Source organism: Orcinus orca, chromosome 9, assembly GCF_937001465.1.
Source record: "Orcinus orca chromosome 9, mOrcOrc1.1, whole genome shotgun sequence".
Classification (NCBI taxonomy): Eukaryota; Metazoa; Chordata; class Mammalia; order Artiodactyla; family Delphinidae; genus Orcinus; species Orcinus orca.
In genome coordinates this window covers 27,091,054-27,112,699 of record NC_064567.1, presented here as the reverse complement: position 1 = coordinate 27,112,699, position 21,646 = coordinate 27,091,054, and the positions used below count along the sequence as shown (strand labels likewise).

General features: G+C 39.4%; 1 protein-coding gene across 1 annotated transcript in view; it reads left to right on the top strand.

Moving 5' to 3' along the window:
* Positions 1-1,788: 1,788 nt before the first annotated feature.
* ASB15 (ankyrin repeat and SOCS box containing 15) overlaps positions 1,789-21,646 on the top strand; it is a 33,109-nt gene continuing 13,251 nt past the window's right edge. The window contains exons 1-5 of the mRNA XM_004265494.2: positions 1,789-1,922; positions 12,523-12,701; positions 14,284-14,336; positions 14,411-14,542; positions 15,680-15,838. Coding sequence (XP_004265542.2) covers positions 12,595-12,701; positions 14,284-14,336; positions 14,411-14,542; positions 15,680-15,838 — 451 coding nt within the window. The 5' untranslated portion in view covers positions 1,789-1,922; positions 12,523-12,594. The remainder of the gene's footprint in view (positions 1,923-12,522; positions 12,702-14,283; positions 14,337-14,410; positions 14,543-15,679; positions 15,839-21,646) is intronic.

Genomic DNA, 21,646 nt, shown 5'->3' with positions numbered 1-21,646 from the left:
ATTTCCAAAACAGGCAAATGTGGAAGTGATTATTAGCATTACGAATAGGTCATTCTCTTAAATGTTTGAATTACTCAAAGCCTGCTTTACTGTGTGTGTATAGATGATTAGCTACTTGAGGAATAGATCTCATTAAAATGGTGAGTGCCATGGTTATTGTATTATTATTTTTATTGTGGTTATTATATTATTACTCCCATATTACAGATGAATAAACTGAGTCTCAGAAATTTTAAATAGCAAATCTAAGGTGACAGAGAGAGTAAGTGGTGAGGCAAGACTTTTTCATAGGTCTATGTCATCAGTAGCATATTTTCATTTATTTACCACACGTTTCTCTTTTTTGTTCTTTCTATTATTTTAAATATTGTACAATATAAGTAGATCTATAATAACTGTTATATAAATGGATAAAACAGGCATAACTTTATTCACATAAGAGCAGAAATGTCCCTGAAATGTACCAAACTACATTTTTAAATGTCAGGTATAGGTTTTTTTTCATAAATTGAATTATACTCTAAACCTTCATACGAATTTTTAACATTATAAGTTACAAAGCTATAAAAATTAGTTTCACAATGTTGCTTGCTTTTTATAAGAAGTCTTTATTGAAAACTTCCAAATCAGATTAATAATTATAAAATGTGCACAATGTTCTAGCCTTCAACCTTAACTATTTCAAGACACAGTTAATGGTGGTATAAATACAAAATATTTCTTGGGGTTTGCTCCAAGGATGACAGAAATACAGCCTCTTTTATCACAAAGAGGAGGTAGAACCTCTGAATTCACATTTATGGTTTCCACATTTTGAAATAAAACTGGTAAATTCACTACAATCCATGTGTTTATTCATTAACACTAAGTACAGAGAATGAATCAGAGAGATAAGAAGAAAAATAAAAAAAACAAAAATAAAAGCACACACGAAGGCTAGGGAGTAGAGAGTTCCAGGAAAAAAGGGAAGGATCAATGGCAGCAAATCCAACAGAGGGCCTGAAAAATAAGAAATGAAAAGTGTCCATCAACCTTAGACACTAGGAGGTCAGTGAGACCCTTGAGAAGAGTTATTTTAAGGGAGCGGTGGGGATGGAAGCCAGATGGCTTTGTGAATGCTGACAGTGGCCGAGTTAATCCAGGGATACCCATGTCAAAACAAACTTAAGGCAGATTATTTTCATTAGAAAATCAGTAAGACACTAAACTTTATTTTTTAAAAGAAAACAAACAACCCTTCCCAATTAAAATACTAATTTTCTGCTTGCTTTATCTCTGCTGCTCACTTTAGACTCTATGTTTTATAACTTGAGCTAAAAAGTCTTGATCAGATTAGATATCACTGAATGTCATATCCCCATCTGTGTATCAGACTGGCGGGTATGAAATGCAAATCAAATGAAAAACAGTAAATTCCTACAACAAGAAGATCATATTTAATGAGATTTCACATGAGTCTAAAAGACGAAGAATGAGAAAGAGTGTGTGTTAAAACTGACTAAAAGTGGATTTGGATCTGCAGATGCAGAGACTCACAGATTTGTCTCTTGAACAACTGATTTTAAAATATTTTTAAATTCTACTTAAGTGGTTTTGCTTTGTTCCTTCAGCAAGGACCCTCATAGCAGCTGGGTTGGCAGATCATTTGTTTTCATGAGAGCTCTTTGAACCAATCAGGACCCAGATAATCTTATTATACCTCTGTGGCCATGTGTTTCTTGTGATGAGGGTCCAGAGAAATCTCACTTTACTATGTGCCAGGAATCGTTCATATTTCAGTTGTACAAGGTCAGATCTTAATTTAGCCACCAACTGGGTACTTAATTTTAGATACACAGAGGAACACATTGGCTCCAAGACACTTCCTCTGATTTAGGAAGGCAAGGTCCTGGATAAGAATGACAAGATGATAATTCCAAAAGGTGAGAGATTATGAAATATTTTACCTGTTCCTCACCAAGTAGCTTCAGTAGTCTAGTATTGGGAATATTTTGAAGAGATGGAAACACGTATTGTGATAGCTTCTCATTACTTTCTTTACCATTGATCTCCTGTCTAGGGCCTTTTTAATTACAGAATAAAGCCAGGGTTGTTTCATTCATTTACAGAATATTAACTCAATTGCATAGTTATTAAGCTTAGTAAAAAATAGTATCATGAGAAAAAGAGATCAAGAATGAATATGCTCATAGAAAATGTCAGCATAGACACTGTGGAATGTCTTAGCTAGCCCTGGTTTCTGAGAAAAAAATTAAATGATTTTTGTGAATAATTAAATTTTTATCAAGGTGTTTTTAAATCACTTATAACAGAAGATGGATGCTTATTATTCAGATTGAAAGAATTCCTTTAAATTCTTTGAAGTCAGATGGAAAAAAAACGATCTCAGTAGAATTGGAAATTAGCTTCTGGAAATTAAATCATAGTCTTGAGGTTGGAAAGTCCTTAGAATTTATTTGAGACCATCACCCATCTGGCTCTTACATGAATAGATAACTTCTAAGGAACATTCTACGTCTAAAATGAAATGATTTCTATGAAATAGCAGTAATGTGGACGAGGAAATCCTAACACTGCTTTGTGCTGAGAATGTTATATTATTGTCATAAAATATCATAATTCTATACTTTGTTATTTTTATGGGAATACCTTGTTTTGAAATGAAAATCTACCTAAAATATTTATATTTCCACTAGAGTTGTTTGATAGGTTTGCTAGTTATTTGCTTAAACTCTTTTAAAAAATTTTTTCTGAGGCTTATGAATATTTGGATTATAAAATGAGACACTTTTGTATTAATTCCATCAGAGTAGCTGAGTCATGAGTTACAGTACAGGGGTCAAGCTGTGTGACCTCTAATGTCAAATGACTGGGTTTGTATCTACATCTCTTCCACTCACTAGATGTACAGGCTTGGACAAATAACCTAACCATTGTGTTCCTCAGTTTCCTCATCTGTAAAATGGGGGGGAAGTGTGTCATAGAAATTGCATGACATAAAATATTTAACATACTTAGCTTAATGCATGTCACAGGTAGGCACTTAATAGATATTGCTTATAATAAGTATTAAATTCAATAAGACAAATATTTATTGAGGACCTGCTGTGTGCTTGACTCTCTGCTAAACCTTTGAAGGGAGGGGAGTTATTGGTGTTGTTTCTTGGGAAAAGTCTAGAATGCATTATTTAAAGACAGTAAACTCTTTGGTGCATGGATCCTATTGCCTTGTGTCTCGCAATGTGCCTGGAATATAGCAGACACTGAATACATATTTTTGAATGAACGAATAGGATGGTCTGAAAATCCTCAGGAAAAATAATAATAATTACTGAGAACTGGTGAGTCAACTCTCCTCCTTTGTCTTTTTGACTTAGTAGAGAAGAGGAATGTAGTAGATACTATGCATCTGTATTTCAACAAGATATTTGACAGTATCTCTTGATGACGGTCTTGTTATCATAAAGGAGACATTAATAGTAGATCGTGGTGTCTTTGGGAGGATTTGTAACTGGATAAACAGCTTTTCTCGAAGGTTGCTAAATAATAGATCAATGTCAACCTGAAGGCCTCTTTCCTGCGCCAATTTCTCTTCAACATTTGCATTATTAATGGAGCAGGTAGACATATAGAAGACATGCAAATAGAACAATATTTGGAGGGATAGAAAATGCATTATCTCTTAGCAGACTGAAATAAAATTCAAATCTAAAAGAAAGAAAGAAACACAATAGGATTAAATAAAGAGTCCTACACAGAATTGTACAGCAATAATGTGGGGGGGAAATATGACTTGTAGAATTTAGGGGAACAGAGGTCCAAATCAAGTCTGTAAATATAATAGCCCCAAATTTGTCTGAACTTGGGCTAAATTAACAGATCTTCAGTTTCTAGCAAAAGGGAGGTGGTCACACCTGCTTACTGTTGTGTTGGTCTGACTACAGCTGTCGTACTGCCATCAGAGCCCATGGTCCAGAGCCACTTTTAGAAAGAGATGGATAGGGGCTTCCCTGGTGGCGCAGTGGTTGGGAGTCCGCCTGCCGATGCAGGGGACACGGGTTCGTGCCCCGATCCGGGAGGATCCCGCATGCCGCGGAGCGGCTGGGCCCGTGAGCCATGGCCGCTGAGCCTGCGCGTCCGGAGCCTGTGCTCTGCAACGGGAGAGGCCACGACAGTGAGAGGCCCGCATACCACAAAAAAAAAAAAAAAAAAAAAAAAAGAAAGAGATGGATAAACAAGTGTGTTTACAAGAAAGCAATCAACATGGTGGAGGAAGGTGAACCCACATCATAGGAAGAACAGTTGTCCAGGTCTGGGCGGAGAAGCCTCAGTGGAGACCTGACAGCCTTCCTGAGAGATGTTTTTTTTTTTTTTTTTTGCAGTACGCGGGCCTCTCACTGTTGTGGCCTCTCCCGTTGCGGAGCACAGGCTCCGGACACGCAGGCCCAGCGGCCATGGCTCACGGGCCCAGCCGCTCTGCGGCATGTGGGATCTTCCCGGACCGGGGCACGAACCCGTGTCCACTGCATCGGTAGGCGGACTCTCAACCACTGCGCCACCAGGGAAGCCCGTGAAAGATGTTTAAAGGGCTCTCATGTGGCAGAGGAGCACATTTTCTCAACATGGTCCTGAGAACTATAACTAGGATTATAGAATACTTATTCGAGGAGATGGATTCAACTTAAATGTATTTCCTAATTGTTAAAGTTGGCCAAAGATGAAGGGCTGTGCGGGATATAGTAAACTTCCTGTCACTTTGCTGTTCAAGCTGAGGCTGGATAATTACTTGTTGGGCATCTTGGAAATGGAATTTACAAGTGGGGCTACCTAATGCTCTTCAGCTCTGAAATCGGGTGATTCTAGAGAAAAGGAAGGAGAAGGTAATAAGGAGTGTGTCAGCATACCTGTTCAAGAGCGAGGACAGCTGAAACCACCAGACAACCCCTAGACTTCTACTTCCCCGTTCCAGAGGGGTTCAGTCACAGAAAAATAACAGGTAATGTTTGTTGACTACTTGCAACACGTCAGACACAGCTAATAAGGCAGCTAAGCTGGGAGGGCAAATTCAACTACTGTCTCCAGCAGAAAAAAAATCACTGGCCTGTATATAATTTCAGAATAATGTATGAAGAAATGCAATGACTCATTATTGAGTTTTTAATGGAAAAAGATTTGACAAGCGCCGAACAGGAACTTCTGCCCTGTTCAGATGAAACAAATATTTCAGGAACAAATATTTTTAGAGGGAGAATATATGTATATCTATATATGTATTTGTATTTGTATATATGTACAAATACACATAAACATATGTATATGAACAATACTTTTTATTAAGGTCTAGAGATATTTAATTTTTATTGTTATTGTAGCTAATTAATGTAGTCAGAACTTTTTTACTCACCCTACAATTCAACTGTGTAAATAAAAGGCAGCTATTTTATAATCTATAACGGGCTTCATCTTCCTCAGGAGCTGCCACTCACTAATTAGTGGAAAATAAGTTTGGTCTCATGCAGACAGACACAATAGCTTAGGTAAGGAAGCCTTTGCTTGGATCAGGTAAACAGATCAGTCTTTCATATTTCTGCTCCTCCCCAAGCCAAGACACTCTCTCCACCAGGGTTCACCTGCTTTACTATAAATGTGGGTACTTTCCTCTCTTCTCAATGTCACCAAGGTCTGGTCTGCCAGGAAGTGACCTATCTCACCACCTGTAAGGCTCAGTCTGTGAACCAGATACCAGGCCAGTTTTCTGGAAGACTTTGTAAACTTTGGCTCTATAAAATCAACCTTAGTTCCCTCAAAGTGTCTGGTCATATCTGATTAAATGAACCTCATTCTCGTATATGACACTTATCTATGGCATTATTCTTCAAGGATATGAATTTTAATAACTATATAGTTTTCCATAGCTTGGGTGCACAATAATATCTTCTACAAATTCCCTCTTGTTGGACATTTGATAGTGTTTCTAATGTTTTGGCAGTTTACATATGGCAGAGGTGAACATTTTCACATACAAATCTTTTTCCACATCTCTGAATTCCTATATGATAGATTCCTACATTTAGAATTACAGACAAAAGGATAAGTCTTTAAAAGAATCATGTCATCATACTAGCTTGTGATAAGGGCATGTCTGCGAATAATTTGCCTTTTCACGGGCCATGTCTGCTCTATTCTTTTCCATTCTCTTGTTTATATTCCTCTAGAAATCCACATAATTGTGAACCTAAAGCTCCTTCCTATTCTATGTGAGTGTCATTTTCAAAAACTAGCATACATCTTCAGCCAACTCTGTCACAGTTGAAATTGCCTTGGAAATCAATAGGAGGGAGTAAAAATGTCTAATTTTGTAATATGAAACTAGAGATAAGCAAAACTAGTATGACAGGTTTTATCACTAATGTTTTTACTTAGAAATTAAGCCTCAGTTAGTGCAGCCCCAAAATTGGATGTGAACTTGGCAAAAACATACCTATGACGTGGAGGAAAAATACAAGGTTAATCTATTCTTTTGCTAATTTTAAGAGTAGAATATATTTGATCGTTCAATTATTTATTTATTCAGCAAATACTTAGTGAATTCTTATTACATACCAGATATCATACTTAGTGTCTAGAGAACAATATGTCCACTTCGCCTTTTTATATCCTTTCTAAAATGTTGAGTTGTAACTTTTTGAGGCAACATAAAAGTAGCATTCATTTTCTGGACTAACACTGTGTGTGTGTGTGTGTGTGTGTGTGTGTGTGTGTGTGTGGTTTATCAGAACTAGTTGTGCCGTTAAGGAAGATGCTATTTCAACTGGTCTAGTTCTCCTTGTCATTCATAGGATTTCTCTCTAATAGAAAAGGCAAATACCACGAAGAGGGAATTGCTGTAACTTATTACTTGCAAATAGAAGTTACCTTTGTCTGTGCGTTGGAACCCAATTCTGACAGTTTCACGTCCCTCTGAAATATCTTGGGGACTAGTTGACTCTGTTGCTGTAATCAGCCTAATAAAGCCATTTATCTGATTTGTCACTTTGTGCTACAGGATTCTGAAAAAGCAAAAGTGTGGAGCCACCAAATAAAAAACAAAGCTGTAATAACATTTTATTTATTTTGATTTCCATATGTCTTCAGTATTACATAGATGAAGGTCAAAATGAAGAAAAATGAGAATGAATATTGTTTTGTGTATGAAAACTGTCTTTTTCTAATAAAACCAAAATGTAAAAATGCCTTTTAACTAAAGCTACTCCTCTCATGGGACAAATCCTTATGATTCCCTCTGGGACCTCTAATAGATAAGTTCCTTGCTCCAGAACCATTGCACTTTCAACGTAAAAGAAAATTTCCTCAGAATATCAGCGTCCCCAGTTCCACACAGCAGAACCTGCACCTCTTTCAGAACCTCAGAGTGTTTATTTTGGGGCTGGCCCTGTATAAAGAACACCAAATTTTACTGTATTGCCCTTTTCTTATCCCCTCCTGTCACCTTCCACTAGATTCAGTCTTAGACCCTTTACCGTCTTCCCCACCCCATGTCACCCTCAGCAAATATTCCAAGAGATCCTGGTCCTCCATGGGGGGCCAGTATGGTGTTACTGGCATTTTAAAAGGGACACTGGAAGATGGAACAATAAGCCCCAAGGGACAGACTCTCTCACTGATGTAACAGAATTACACCGATGTGACAGGTGCTGAGGTAGGGTGATATTTATGAACATAAAGTCCTTCCTTGCAACATGGAAGCATCTGTCCACTCCGGGAACTCTTAAGACCAGCCCTGTTTAGAACCCACAGAGACGGTTTCAATTTTTTATGCCTAAGACAGAGCATGTGAGTGAGTGATGTAAGCAGACTTGGATGTAATTGGAAGCAAGCCAACCAAGCAATTCACGGGGAACAAAGTTATGCTGGGCCCGGTCCAGGGGGAAGAAGGACCTTGGTCCCACGCTTTAGGAGCTCACAGGTTTCAAGGGAAGGTCTGAGGGGCCTCACAAACTCATCAACAGTATTGTGGCAGCCGGATTGTGGATTGAGGGGAGTTTAGAGAATTCAGCGCCGAGAGGCATCATATACCCATGTTCACCCCTGCATCATACCTGCAACATCGTCCCAACCCCTTGGCCACTTCAGTCAGGCACAAACTGGAATGTTGATCCAATTTTTTAGGCAGTAATGTTTAGATTCCAGGACAAAAAGTATAGAATAAAAGCAAGTTTACGATACCTCAGACCACCGTAAGCAACACAAATCTCCATTGCACAGAGCTGACGATAAAGATTGATGTGTCCCTGGAAGCCATTTTTTATTTTTGGAAGTTATTGTCATCAAGAGCTGACTGTTAAGAGCAAGATCAGAATGTTTTCTTTTAAGTACAACAGACTGTGGGTTGTTTTCCTGCAGCTTTGGAAAGACATTAAAAATGAAGTTACCGTACTCTATCCAGACCCTACTTAGCAGTTCTGTGACATTGGGTGGGTCTCTCAACCTCTTGAAGCCTAAGTTTCCACTTATGTACAATAAATCTCTAATACCTACAAAGTAGAATTGGAGGATTTAAAGCAAGGCAGTGTACGCAAAGTGCTTTGCGTGGTGCTTGAAACAAAGCAAGCACTCAATAACTTACGGCTATTATCATAATCACCATTTTTATTATTACCAAAGTTATTCTAAAACTTACAGGATAACCAAATCCTTTCCCCACCATCTTACTCTAGGATTTTACTCAGCCCATCTGACAGTAAGCTAAAAATTCTTGATATTTGAATAATACATTTAGCATTTGGAAATCCTTTATTTAGTGGTTCTTTTCCTGGGGTACATGAAAGGGCTTCAGAGGATCCATGAATTCCCTAAAATTTTATGCAGAATTTTGAGTGGGCATGCATCCCTCCAGAGAGAGAATCCATTGCTTTCATCAAACGTGTTCCTGACTCTAAACAAGGTTAACCAGTGCCTGAACTGAAAGGCTAACTTTCCAATGATAGTCCCAATTATTTTGTAAATCAGCTACTTATGGAGAATAAATAAATCTCACTAATGGGCTTATCCAGAAAAAGACTGACAAATGATTATCTAGAAAAGATCAATTAATTATCTAGACTGAGAAGTGGGGTTTTTGTGAATAGGTCTTAAAAGATGTCAAAATATTATTTGGCCTTTCCTCAGACTCCTGGTTGGTGCTTTATTTAAATAATTTTAAATAAAGGCTGGCAGTAGACAGATATATCTCCTTTTGCTCTTCTCATTGCATCTTGATGTCTCTGGTTCTGTTCCAATGATGCTCCCTTGATTGTCTGTCTGACACCTTAGAGTACCTGCGCACAGGTCTTCAGTTCATCCCAAGCTTTCAGGAAAATGTTGGAGACAGTTTATTTTAGATGGGAGATGTTCCATGTAGTAGCAAGACTTTCCTCACCATTTAGATCCTGCTGTTGTTAGGGATACAAAATAGTTAAGAGTCTTAGATAACATCCTTCTGGATGGTAGTTAAAAGGACATTAAAAAAAAAAAAAAACTTTCCACAGAGCAACTCAGTTCTCTAAGGAGTCTGTGGTGTCTCACGTACTGGAAGCCCAAATTTCAAACAGGTTTAGAGTTAAGCTGGTGATTTAAATAGGCGAAAGTCTCTGGATCCCATTACTAATCCCAGAGCCATGCAATCTCCTCATCTCCACAGTGACATTAGTGAGACAGGCGACGGGTGATGCCACACTGCTAACTTCATCGTCTAATCATGCTGCCAGAAGGGACTCAGGACTTGTCTGCCAGTAATGAGTCAACAACTTTTTCCCAGTGGCCACTGAGAATGGCACTTTCCTATAGTTGATTAGGAGGTGGAATTAGAGAGAAGAGACATAAAGGACAAAGAAAGTAAGGTGTTGTGTTTTTTTTCCCTCAGAAACCTAATAGTCCAAGTGAGAATACAAAACATGAAAATGTGAAGAACTTGCAAAGCTAATACAAAATGAGTGTAACTCCAGATGTTGGAAAAATACTATATAAGAGGAGATATTCATGGATGAAGAGGTCCAGAGAGGAGCTGAAGAATTTCAGCAAGGGCTTCCTTCCAAAGGAGGAATGGCTGGAGCCGGGCTTGAGGCCATGGGGACCATGAGTTGGAACAGCTGGGAGGGCCTTGTGAATGAAGGGGAATCAGATGTAAAAGCACAGATGGGAGAAAAATGAAGCCAGACAGAGGGTGGGCAATCAGATTCATTTAGTTAGAAGATTCCATACTTGAGGAAAATGGTCAACTCTAAGAATAAAGCAGAACTTAGATTATGTTAGGTTCACTTATTAGCTCATTCAACACCCATTTATAGTCCACATACCTTAAGATGGTACTTCTCTTGGCTCTGAAAGCAGACTAATTCTCTGCTCTTATTGGGTCACATTCTCGGAGAAGGTAGACAATGAACAGAGAAACAATAGATTTTTTTAAATACCACTTGAGTCTGTTTGGTGAATAAGGTCCCTCGGGTACGTGTCAGACCTTTGAGATTGCTGAGATACCATGGCTTTCTTTCTGAAGGAGAGTAACCAAATCCTGAGGCCCTTCCACTTTGGGAAAAGATTGGAAGACTGGATGGTAAAAGGTGTCATGTCTATCTCTCCTCATTTATTATCCAAAACACTAAATAATCCGGCCTCTTTTTGTTTAACTTTCTGGTGTTAAAAAATTTTCAGCTGAGTTCAGGAATCCCACAAGCTATAAGCACTTTGGTGCAGATGAAGAAAAGATGCTGCTTCCTCAGGGAAGCACCCTCTCAGCGTGCACAACTCGAGTAGGGGAGATTTGGCTGGATTTCGTCAACCAGGAACACTTGGGTAGCGCACATCCTGCACAACCGTTCATGGTGGCTCTGGTTTGGTTGAAACAAGTGGATTAGGGAGAACTGAACTAGCCATCAATAAATGACGTAAGTCAGTCCAGAAGCCTCTCTGTTTTCGACTCTTTTCTTCAAAAGCAGGAGTCCATTTTAACCCTGCTTATTGTTTAACAGTTCCCACAATTAAGCCTCACTTAATAAAGCTGGTCCTTACCACACCCGTCCTTATATTAGCAGTTCCAGCCTCCCTAACTGCATTAAGGATGCCCTTCTGTCAAGGTGTGAGAAAGGATCTTTCCATGGCCAGGAATGCATGTAGCACAAGTCCATAAAGGTGGATATCCTGGAGCACCCAGAGAGCCATGTGGTCTATCAAACCCATCTAAACTGGTCAGTAAAGAAGTCCTCCAAGTGCCTAAGGCTGTTTTTGGCAGGTTAACGCTCTCCTGTTTTATTTTATTTTTATTATTATTATTTTTTGCGGTACGCGGGCCTCTTACTGTTGTGGCCTCTCCCGTCGCGGAGCACAGGCTCCGGACGCGCAGGCTCAGCGGCCATGGCTCACGAGCCCAGCCGCTCCGCGGCATGTGGGATCTTCCCAGACCGGGGCACGAACCCATGTCCCCTGCATCGGCAGGCGGACTCTCAACCACTGCGCCACCAGGGAAGCGCTCTCTTGTTTTATTTTAAAGTTCTGGACTTCTGAAAGCTGTTCACTTCATTGTGAGACTAGACAGTCTTTTCTCAAGAAGAACAGTGCTTAAAAGTTCTCAGTTCCTTCTATTTGAAGTTTCCTTCCTGTCTTCTCCACTTGCTCTATCAAATTTCCTGACGGCAGGGCTAAGTTACTACATTTGTGACATCCTGTTCTCTCCAACTGTAATTCAACATATGTTCATTGGGAAGCTTCCCCATGCCAGGCACCTTTTAGAGTTGCAGGCGATGCAGAGATAAGTGAGGTAGAGCCCTTCACCTTAAAGAACGTAGATTTTGGTAGAAGGAGTTGAACCCAAATACAGAAATAACTGCAATTCAAGGCAGCCAACTCAAACCATGGGTGTGAAGAAAGGACTAAATCAGCAAAAAAAAAAAAAACCCCACACACACATGGCTTCCCTGGTGGCGCAGTGGTTGGGAGTCCACCTGCCGATGCAGGGGACACGGGTTCGTGCCCCAGGCCGGGAGGATCCCACATGCCGCAGAGCGGCTGGGCCCGTGAGCCATGGCCGCTGAGCCTGTGCGTCTGGAGCCTGTGCTCCGCAACGGGAGAGGCCACAGCGGTGAGAGGCCCGCGTACCACAAAAAAAGCAAACAAAAAAACCACACACAACAGACAGAGAATAAAGAAAAAGTAAAGAATGTGAAAGGCTCACTGTTCTTTATTCCTAACCCTGTCTGTCTTCTCAGAGTTTTGAACTTCTAATGTGCTGTGTAGAACAGTGTCTTGAGAAAAAACATGGGCCAAATTAGGATAAGTCAGAAGTGTGGAAAAAGTAATTCTTGTAAGCCCAACTATAGTCATTACTCAAAAGAAAGTCAAAAATTAGAAAATGTAGACACCCAAAGGGCAGGTAATTAAGGTTTCAAAAGTTAGAATGGGTGTTATATATACAATATGGATTAAAGTATTCACTGCATTGTGTTTGTTAAATGAGGAAAAGTGAATGCATTTTCATTTTGCGTCTTTCAGGTAAACTCTATATGCGGTTCTGTGGCATTTGCTGATAATAAGAATTTGCCTCTTTCAAAATTATATTCCGTCATGGATGCTAATGATGACCCCGATGAAGATCATCTTACAAGTTATGATGTTCAGCTCAGTATTCAAGAATCCATTGAAGCCAGCAAGACTGTGTTATATCCTGAAAGGTAACATTCAAATTGACTATCCTCACCCAGACTTTTTCATGGCCTTCATTTTGTTGTAAAATGAAATGAACGACATTTCCGGAGCCCTCCTCCAGGAAAATGCTTCCCTTTCTTTTCTGGCGAGGAATTAAATACCGTACAGGAGCCCCTGTGCACAGGTTTAGCTATTTGATCTTCTACACATCCCCATCTCCTGTGGAATATGGAGATTACCTAGATGGGAAATTCCCAGTTGAATTTGGTTGTATATGATTGCCTATTTCCTAAATTCCTACGGAATCAAACAGGACAATAAATAACGCGAACCAATTTGCAAGCACTGTTTATACGACTAACGTATAGCTAAGTATACAGAATCTGTTCTGCTACTGACTCAGGCACCCTTTATAAGAAATGTTGCACCTTTAAAATACGAAGAATAATGCTAACTCACCTAGCCTGTAAGTTTAACGAGTGGGAAAAGAGTTGAACGATTTCATTATATATGACAAAGTCATATATAAACCAGAGCCTATTTAATTATCTACTATTCAAGTGACAGCAGTTAACAAATTTCACATAAAATTGGTGCTTTGTGTTGGCAAGAGTTATAGAGTCTAAAACTGCCAAAGTAAATTTTTGTCTTGAATAGCATACATTATACTTCTGACAAAAACAAACTTTAGTTTACCTTTACATTCTATTATAGTATTTAGAATCCTGTATTCTGAAATTCTGAAGTGCTTTTGAAAAGGTTCAGTGCTATAAAATTATTGCTTTTGAGCTTTTAAAAAATGGACATATTACATTTAAATTTCTGGTCTCGTTAATTTTTCCCTCATCTGCAACAGATTTTAAAACTTCAGAGTTCCCAGGAAGGCATTCACAGTCCTAGAATACCAGTGGATGCTTCTGCTTTAATAGAATTAAATCAAGTTCTTATGAAATACCTTGTTGCCTCTGAATAAACACACACACCAGAGAACTTCCTTGAGGGCTGACAATGACCTGCTGGGCCAGTGATTGGGAGTTTGTTCGGTAAATGCTCAGCCTATATTTCACTTGTGGATCAGTTGCTTAAAGACTCTAACATGCAGCGTAGAGCATACACTCCCACGTAAGCAATCATTCATTAGCAATTATTAAGTTCAAAGCAACAAACCTTTATTGAGCATAGTGTTTTTAAAGTTGGGAGAAGCCTTAGAGATGTTCCTATTTAATCCCCTCATTCTACCAATGTAGGAACCACCATCCAGAGAGGTTACTGGCCTCCCCAGGATCACAAAACCACAAAACCTGAACCCAGCTCTTCTGACTCTGACTCCAGTTGTTTACCCCTTTTTTCATTGCCTACAACTAATTTCAGAGACGATATTGTAATCTTCTGTTTCTCCATCGTCACTAGTGTTCTTAGGTCCAATGTATCATAAATACACTCTGTATCTGACTTTTAGACATTTATGTTTTTAAAGTAGATAAAATCAGTTGTGTGCATTTCTTTTAGATCTTGATTATTAAAAGTATGTGCAAAAACTAAATAAATGTTTTGGTTCCTTGAAGTATACCATGAATACAAATATGGCTTGTTTTTCTTTCTCTGTAGATTTGTACCACTAAGTGATCAAAAGAGAAAGCTGGTGGAAGCCATAAAGCAAGGTAAGTGGGTGTATCACCTACAGTAGATTCTACTTGGCCAAGAGATTTGTTATCAGCCCATGTGTTTATTTTAGGTCACATTCTTGAGCTCCAGGAGTATGTGAAATATAAATATGCATTGGAGGAGGCTGATGAAAAAGGATGGTTTCCATTGCATGAAGCTGTTGTTCAACCCATTCGACAAATACTTGAGGTTGTCCTGGATGGTAAGAGAACATAAAATCCCCTTGACCAGACTGAAGCCATAATGTAGATGTTATGGAGTAATCCCAATGAACATAACAAGTGAAAAGAAAAATTAGAATAAAAGATGATTTGCAGTTTGGAAAAGGCAGTACTCATGCTTTAAACTGAGTACAAAGATCAGTACATTTTGTGGGGTTCAGGGCTCACCCTTTGCATCCTCCTAAAAGTATGGCACAGGTTGGTGGGAAGATGTTTGGTGATTATCACTTAAAAGTTTGTCTGCAGCATGAATTAATTTATTTAAAATAAAGCTTTTTGCTTTTAGAAGTCAGTTTTAAATTTTCATCTTGAATTGTCTCTTGAGTTAGTGGTATCCAAAAGAGTATTATTTAGTACAACAAGTAGTACTTACAATATCTATCCTTATATTACGTTAATTTTTTCATAATGCAAACATTAATAATTATTGCGGTAAGCCTACCTAGGGTTAAATATTAATAATAATTCTGATGTTCTAACATAGCATTTTTCACATCTCAGCATCTTATAAAACAATTTGAAAGTGTTCTACTTTTCAACTTTCAATGTTGCTCCCTGATTCTGCTGTAGGAGATAATGATAGCTACTGGATAATTAGCTAGCCAGCTAGCCAGCCAGCTAAAAAAATGTTAAAAACAGATAATTAGACAGGTAGACAGATAGTCAGACAGACAGAAATAGATGATGTTAAGCATGGTATTTCTTTTCTGACATATTTTGACTGGATACATTTATTCAAATACTTCTCATTCCCACATTCACAGACTTCATTTGATAAAAAGCAATTTCAGATGCAGTTTAAATAATAATACAAAGGATTGGGGATTTGTTTTACAATTTATTCAGAAATGAGAATTCACAACCCTTTATCATTTTTTAAAAAAGGCACCTTGAGACATAGATGTTGGTTTGCTAGATGTCAACTTGATTAGCAAGACCACGCTCATCTACTTCTACTCACTGTCATTTGCTAGACTTTAATCATATCTCCTTTTAGTCTCCCCTTTTTCATCAGTTGACTTTGTTCAATCTACTGTAGATAATATTGCATCATTCTGATCTATATGATATCCTTTAAGTAAAGATTTTTAACTTTACACAATGCTTTCATATCTCAGCATCCTGTAAGACGCTCTGGGAGTTCAAGACCTCTGATGGAGAAACACCCTTGACTTTGGCAGCCAAAGCTGGTCTGGTGGAAAATGTAAGAACTTTACTAGAGAAAGGAGTGTGGCCAAACACCAAAAATGACAAAGGAGAGACACCCCTTCTGCTTGGTAAATGACCTTTCTTTCTAGAACTTTTATAATTTGAGATCAATAATATTTAATAAGTATTTATTGGAAACCACTGTGTATTGATTGGCTAAAGTTGTGTGACCTCATCTCCTTCCATTCCCTGAGGTCTTCCCCTAACCCCCATCTCACCTGTCCTATGATTTTGTTTTTCTATCCCACAAAGAGGTCAAATGTGAAAGCTCTTTCAGCAACAATTAATCAGGAGGGATCCGAATGAGGAGTTTTATGAGGCCAGGAGTGCCAATTCTAAAGGAATATTCTCTAACTGGGGTCCAGCTATAAGGAAGGCTGCATGTGTGATCTGTAGCCTGAATAAAGAAGCAGAAAGGGAATTCCAAAGACAGGCGTCAGGTCCACAGCAGGACAAGGAAGAAGAACTGAAAGGCAGGAGATCCAGCAGATTCTGAGCACACAGGTGCAGCCCTGGGCACCACTAGGGGGTTGCCACTGTGACACGACAAAGGAATGCTTGTAAGCCTGAAGGTGTCGATTTATCTATCAGCTTCTTCTCAGGCTTGTGTATCCTGCTGCTTGCTGACAGATAAGAATTAGCAGGTCTGTTTGTAGAAGTAGAGAGAGATGAGATTAACTACAAATGACTAAAGATAACCTTTCCTTCTCTTAGGGACATAGGTGTGGAGTAAGAGTTTCCTTCTCTTAGGGACATAGATGTGGAGTAAGAGTTTCGGCTTTGGCACCTGAGATCCTTGGATTTATTTTGCCCCCCATTTTATTGAGATATAATTGACATATAACATGGTATTAGTTTAAGGTATACAACATGATTTGATATATGTCTATATCACGAAATGATTACTACAAAAAGCTTAGTTAACATACTTCACTTCACATAGTTACACATTGTTTTTTCTTGCGTTGAGAACTTTTTCTTTTTTAATTTATTTATTTTATTTATTTTATTTTTGGCTGCGTTGGGTCTTCGTTGCTGCTCACGGGCTTTCTCTAGTTGCAGCGAGCGGGGGCTGCTCTTCGTTGCGGTACGCCGGCTTCTCATTGCGGTGGCTTCTCTTGCTGTGGAGCACAGGCTCTAGGCGCGTGGGCTTCAGTAGATGTGGTGCTCGGGCTCAGAAGTTGTGGCTTGCAAGCTCTAGAGCACAGGCTCAGTAGTTGTGGTGCACTGGCTTAGTTGCTCCGTGACATGTGGGATCTTCCAGGAGCAGGGCTCGAACCCGTGTCCCCAGCGTTGACAGGTGAATTCTTAACCACTGTGCCACCAGGGAAACCCCAAGAACTTTTAAGATCTACTCTCTTAGCAACTTTCCAATATACAATACAGTATTGTTATGTGAATGTTAATTCTAGCTGTGAGATTTTAGTCATGGACCGCAGTTTCCTCCAGTATAAAATGGAAATACAACACCACCATGCAGAATTGTTATAAAAAATTAGAGAAAAATATAAATATGTAAAACTCTTGCCACATGGTAGATGCTCAGGAGAAGAGAGACGTTATGAAATAGTGTAGGCGTGGCAGGAAGAGAGGGAGAAGCCTTGAGATTGTGCACCAGCAGTCACAGAGGAAGCAAATACAGCATCACGAGCTGTGGGCACAGCGAGAAAACAATACCACAGCTCCTGTCCACACTAAAAATCACTAAAATTTTTATTTATTTATTTTTTTGCGGTACGCGGGCCTCTCACTGTTGTGGCCTCTCCCGTTGCGGAGCACAGGCTCTGGACACGCAGGCTCAGCGGCCATGGCTCACGGGCCCAGCCACTCCGCGGCATGTGGGATCTTCCTGGACCGGGGCACGAACCCGTGTCCCCTGCATCGGCAGGCAGACTCTCAACCACTGCCACCAGGGAAGCCCTGAAAATCACTAAAATTTTTAAAACAACCTGAATATCAGTAACAACCCGAATATCAGTAACAGAAAACTTAGACAAGTTGAACATCAGTAAAGTATTTACATTTGACAACATTAACTCAACAACATCAGTGCAACCAACGTTTACTGAGAAGTCCCAGTAAGCCAGCAGGTGCTGGACAGCATGGATAGAAAGATGAATGTTATGATCGTCTTCCTCTCAAACAGTCTAGCAGGAGAGCCTACATATGATTGAAATAGAGTATTAGTGTATTAATTAATTATTAATAGTATTAATACATGCTATAACAAAGGTGTATATTCAACGTAAATTGGGGAAATAAGAAAGCAGTGAATCTGTGAAGCTTCCAAAGAGAAAGTTGCTCTTGAGTTGTGATTCGGGGGGATGTAAAGGGGATCGTCGGCAGACAGGGGAGGGAAAATCTCCTAGGCAAGCCTTCGCCCCCGGACAAAATTGTTACATGAACAGTGTCACCACAGCGTGGGCGCATTCTGATCTGATTCCTTACTTACTCTTGCCCTGTGTCAGAGCTTTCAGCCTTCCCCAATTCAGCTTAAGTTGGACAAACTTATTATTACAGTTAGGGTAGAGGTAAAGCTTCCATAACAAAACAAACAAACACAGACACACAACACAAACTAACAGCAATGACTTCAAAACAAAGAAGTTCGTTCCTCTCTCACACAACATTTCAGAAGTGAGTGGCCTAGGGCTGGCAGGGTGGATATGCCTCCTTTACACAAGACTTTCAGATGTTACCTTTTCCAGCCAGCAGGGGGGAGGAAAGAGGCAGCCTTGGGAAAGCATGTTGGCCTCTAAGATGACCTAGACATTGTACACAGCACTTCTGTTCATACCATGTTGTTCAGATTTTGTCACATAGCCACACTTAGGTGCCAGGGAAGCCGGGATATTTAGTCTCTACCTGGATAGACTGTGAACAGCTAAAACTTGGGAGCTTCTCTTGCTCGAGGAGAAGGGGAAACACAAGTACTGAGGAAGAGATGATTTTTCTCTGCATACATGTTACCAGCCTTTATGTCACAGTAACATGGTGCTTTTCATAAATGAACGGAACTGTTTTCCTGAGCAAGGACAGATACTAAATGGAATATCACCTCTGGTTGTTTCACCACTATCAGTGTGATCTATTATTTTTGTAAAGGCATATACCATGGAGTATTTGCATGTATTTGTTGGTGTTTCTATAGTCTTTGATTTCTGCAAAAAAGATACCCTTTTCCAGAGTTTGTATACTATCTCACTTTGCAAATATACAATTATTCTCTACTTCCTATTCTCAATCCACTCATGTTCTTAAGGGACAACTAAGTCATGATTATCACTCATTTGTTTTCTTTGGGCTTCATTTAAATTTTTCTTTACTGCTTAATGCCCACAACAGAGCATTAAGTATTTATATGCATTTCAAAGTCTCCATTGTTGATCTCTCTACTCTAGCAATAACTAAAGTATGGGAAAGGGACTTGATCGTTGAGTTATCAGAGTCAAAATAGAATTAACATTTGGAAATAATATTTTTAAAAACCAACTGGTAACATCAAAGGTAAAACCAAAGTCTCATGAAGGAAATATTATGGAGGTGTTCACTTACGTCCCTATCATCCACATTTCTGGAGAATAGGGACTCTCCTTGGGTTACCTTCTTCAGGACATTCGTTGTGGGATCTATGTCAAGTCTTTTTAAGTTCATAGGAAAATGGATCATCCATGGCATTTTCTCAGTTTTTTTTTGAATTTTGGGGCTACTTTTGGCTACTCACAGCCCATTAACATATAAAGGAGAGATAAGAGAAAAAAGTGCTCTTTTAAAAAAAAAATTTTGATGCGCAATGCCATTTTTATTTGTCTTAACCTGTCACCATTATCTTTGTCTTTATTTATGGAATACTCCTTAGATGGAAAAAAAAAATCACTTTTGGTCCCTTCAGGGCCCTTTTTCCCCCATCAGCCACCTGGCCCTTACTTATGGTACTTAGATGTATTACAGTCATGTTATACAGTTACTTGCTGAGTGTAGATATCTCATTTGTGATGATCTGACAGTTATTAAATGTTTTTTGCCCCCGGACCCCCTCTCTACCCATCCCTCTGAACCTGGTGTAGCCTTTCTCCAGTGGGATAGCCGCAAGATTATCCTGGCCGGTGGGTCCCAGGGTACAGAGGAAGCCGAGGGAACTGTCTGGCACAACATCTCAGTTCCACTGCCCTCCATTTTCCGAGAACATTATGCCATTTACAATTCAGTTAATTTTACTTCAGACATTTTCTTTCTCACAGATCAATACATATCCTCTCTACTTCATCTCCTCTTTCAATCTTCAAATCCTTGTCAAGATACTGCAAAAAAAAATCTCTTCTCTACTGGTATGTCATATGAGTCAGAAGATAACTCACTGCCGAGATTAAGTAAATTATATGAGCAAAACACATATATCCAGAAAGAAAATGACAGAATTTTTTTTTTTTTTTTTTTTTTTTTTTGCGGTACGCGGGCCTCTCACTGTCGTGGCCTCTCCCGCTGCGGAGCACAGGCTCCGGATGCGCAGGCTCAGCGGCCATGGCTCACAGGCCCAGCCACTCCGCGGCATGTGGGATCTTCCCGGACCGGGGCACGAACCCGTGTCCCCTGCATCAGCAGGCGGACTCTCAACCACTGCGCCACCAGGGAAGCCCCGAAATTTTTTTTAAAAAAGAAAAGTGCCAGCAGAGTATAAAGTGTTCAATACTGCCTGTAACCAATGCAAAATTCTCTAATTCCCTAACTCTTCAACTGAGGCTTGTTTCCTCTAAGCATATAAAGATACATATATGTGAAATATATTTTTTACTTCATATATTATTTAATTTGTATTTTGCTTAGCTACATTACACAAGTTCTGTACCTTGTTAGTGTTCATTATTTTAGCCAATTATTTGTTAAGAATGTCTTCATGGGTTAGCTTGGGAGGGGTTCCCCATGATTTTGATTATTATTTCTATGAGAAATAAAATGTATTCTTAGTTCCAAAACTTAGTTCCAAACTGCAAGCAAAGTTTTAATTATTTTAAGTTGAATATGGCTTATATATGCTGTTATTTTCTTGACAAAAGACTAATATCTCTAATCAACATGTTCCCTGAGTCAGACAAAAGGAAAACAGATCATGAGGGAAGAGGTTCATTATTTTAATACATTTTTTCTAAGTAGAAAAAATGGAATAGGAGCAAGAAGATAAATGAGGACACATTATCTCTTAGTTTGTTTAACTTATTGATGTTTGCAAGAGCACCAGCCAGGATGAGGTAATTCACTGTAATTAGAGCTGCCAGTGGCAGGTGGGTGATTCAGAGAAAGGCATTTGTCAGCAGACTCTGCTTCAGACATTAAGCAGAAGAAAAACTGAAATCTCACTGCCTGATGGCTTGCCTGCCTCCACATGAAATAGGCCAAGTTTGTCTTCATCTTCCTTTTATGCCTTTTGGAGCCCTTTCCCTTGCCTTGGCCTCAGAGCCTTTCTGGATTCTGCCTCCTAGCTGCCCGGGATGTTCTATGTGGCCCTACATGTCCTCCTGCCTTTCCCAGCAAAGGCTCAGACTCTGAGTCTCTCTTCAAACAGAAGACAGTGTAGGTTTCTTCCCCAGGCTGTAAATTCCACGAGGGAAAACTACGTCTGTCTTTTTCCTGTTGTCCACAGTGCCTAACTCAGTGCCTTTCATATAGCCAGTGCGTATTAACTGCATGAAAGGATGAATGAACGAATGAATGAGTGTTAGAGAGTGGCACTCGTCCTGCTCTGTTTCTTACTAAGATTTTACTTGACTGATAAGAGGAAAATGCATTACCTCTTTGAGAAGTATTTATATCTAAACTGGGACAATCCATTAACAATCCGAAGGGGGGAAAAACTTTTAACAGTGTAATTTCAGCTATTA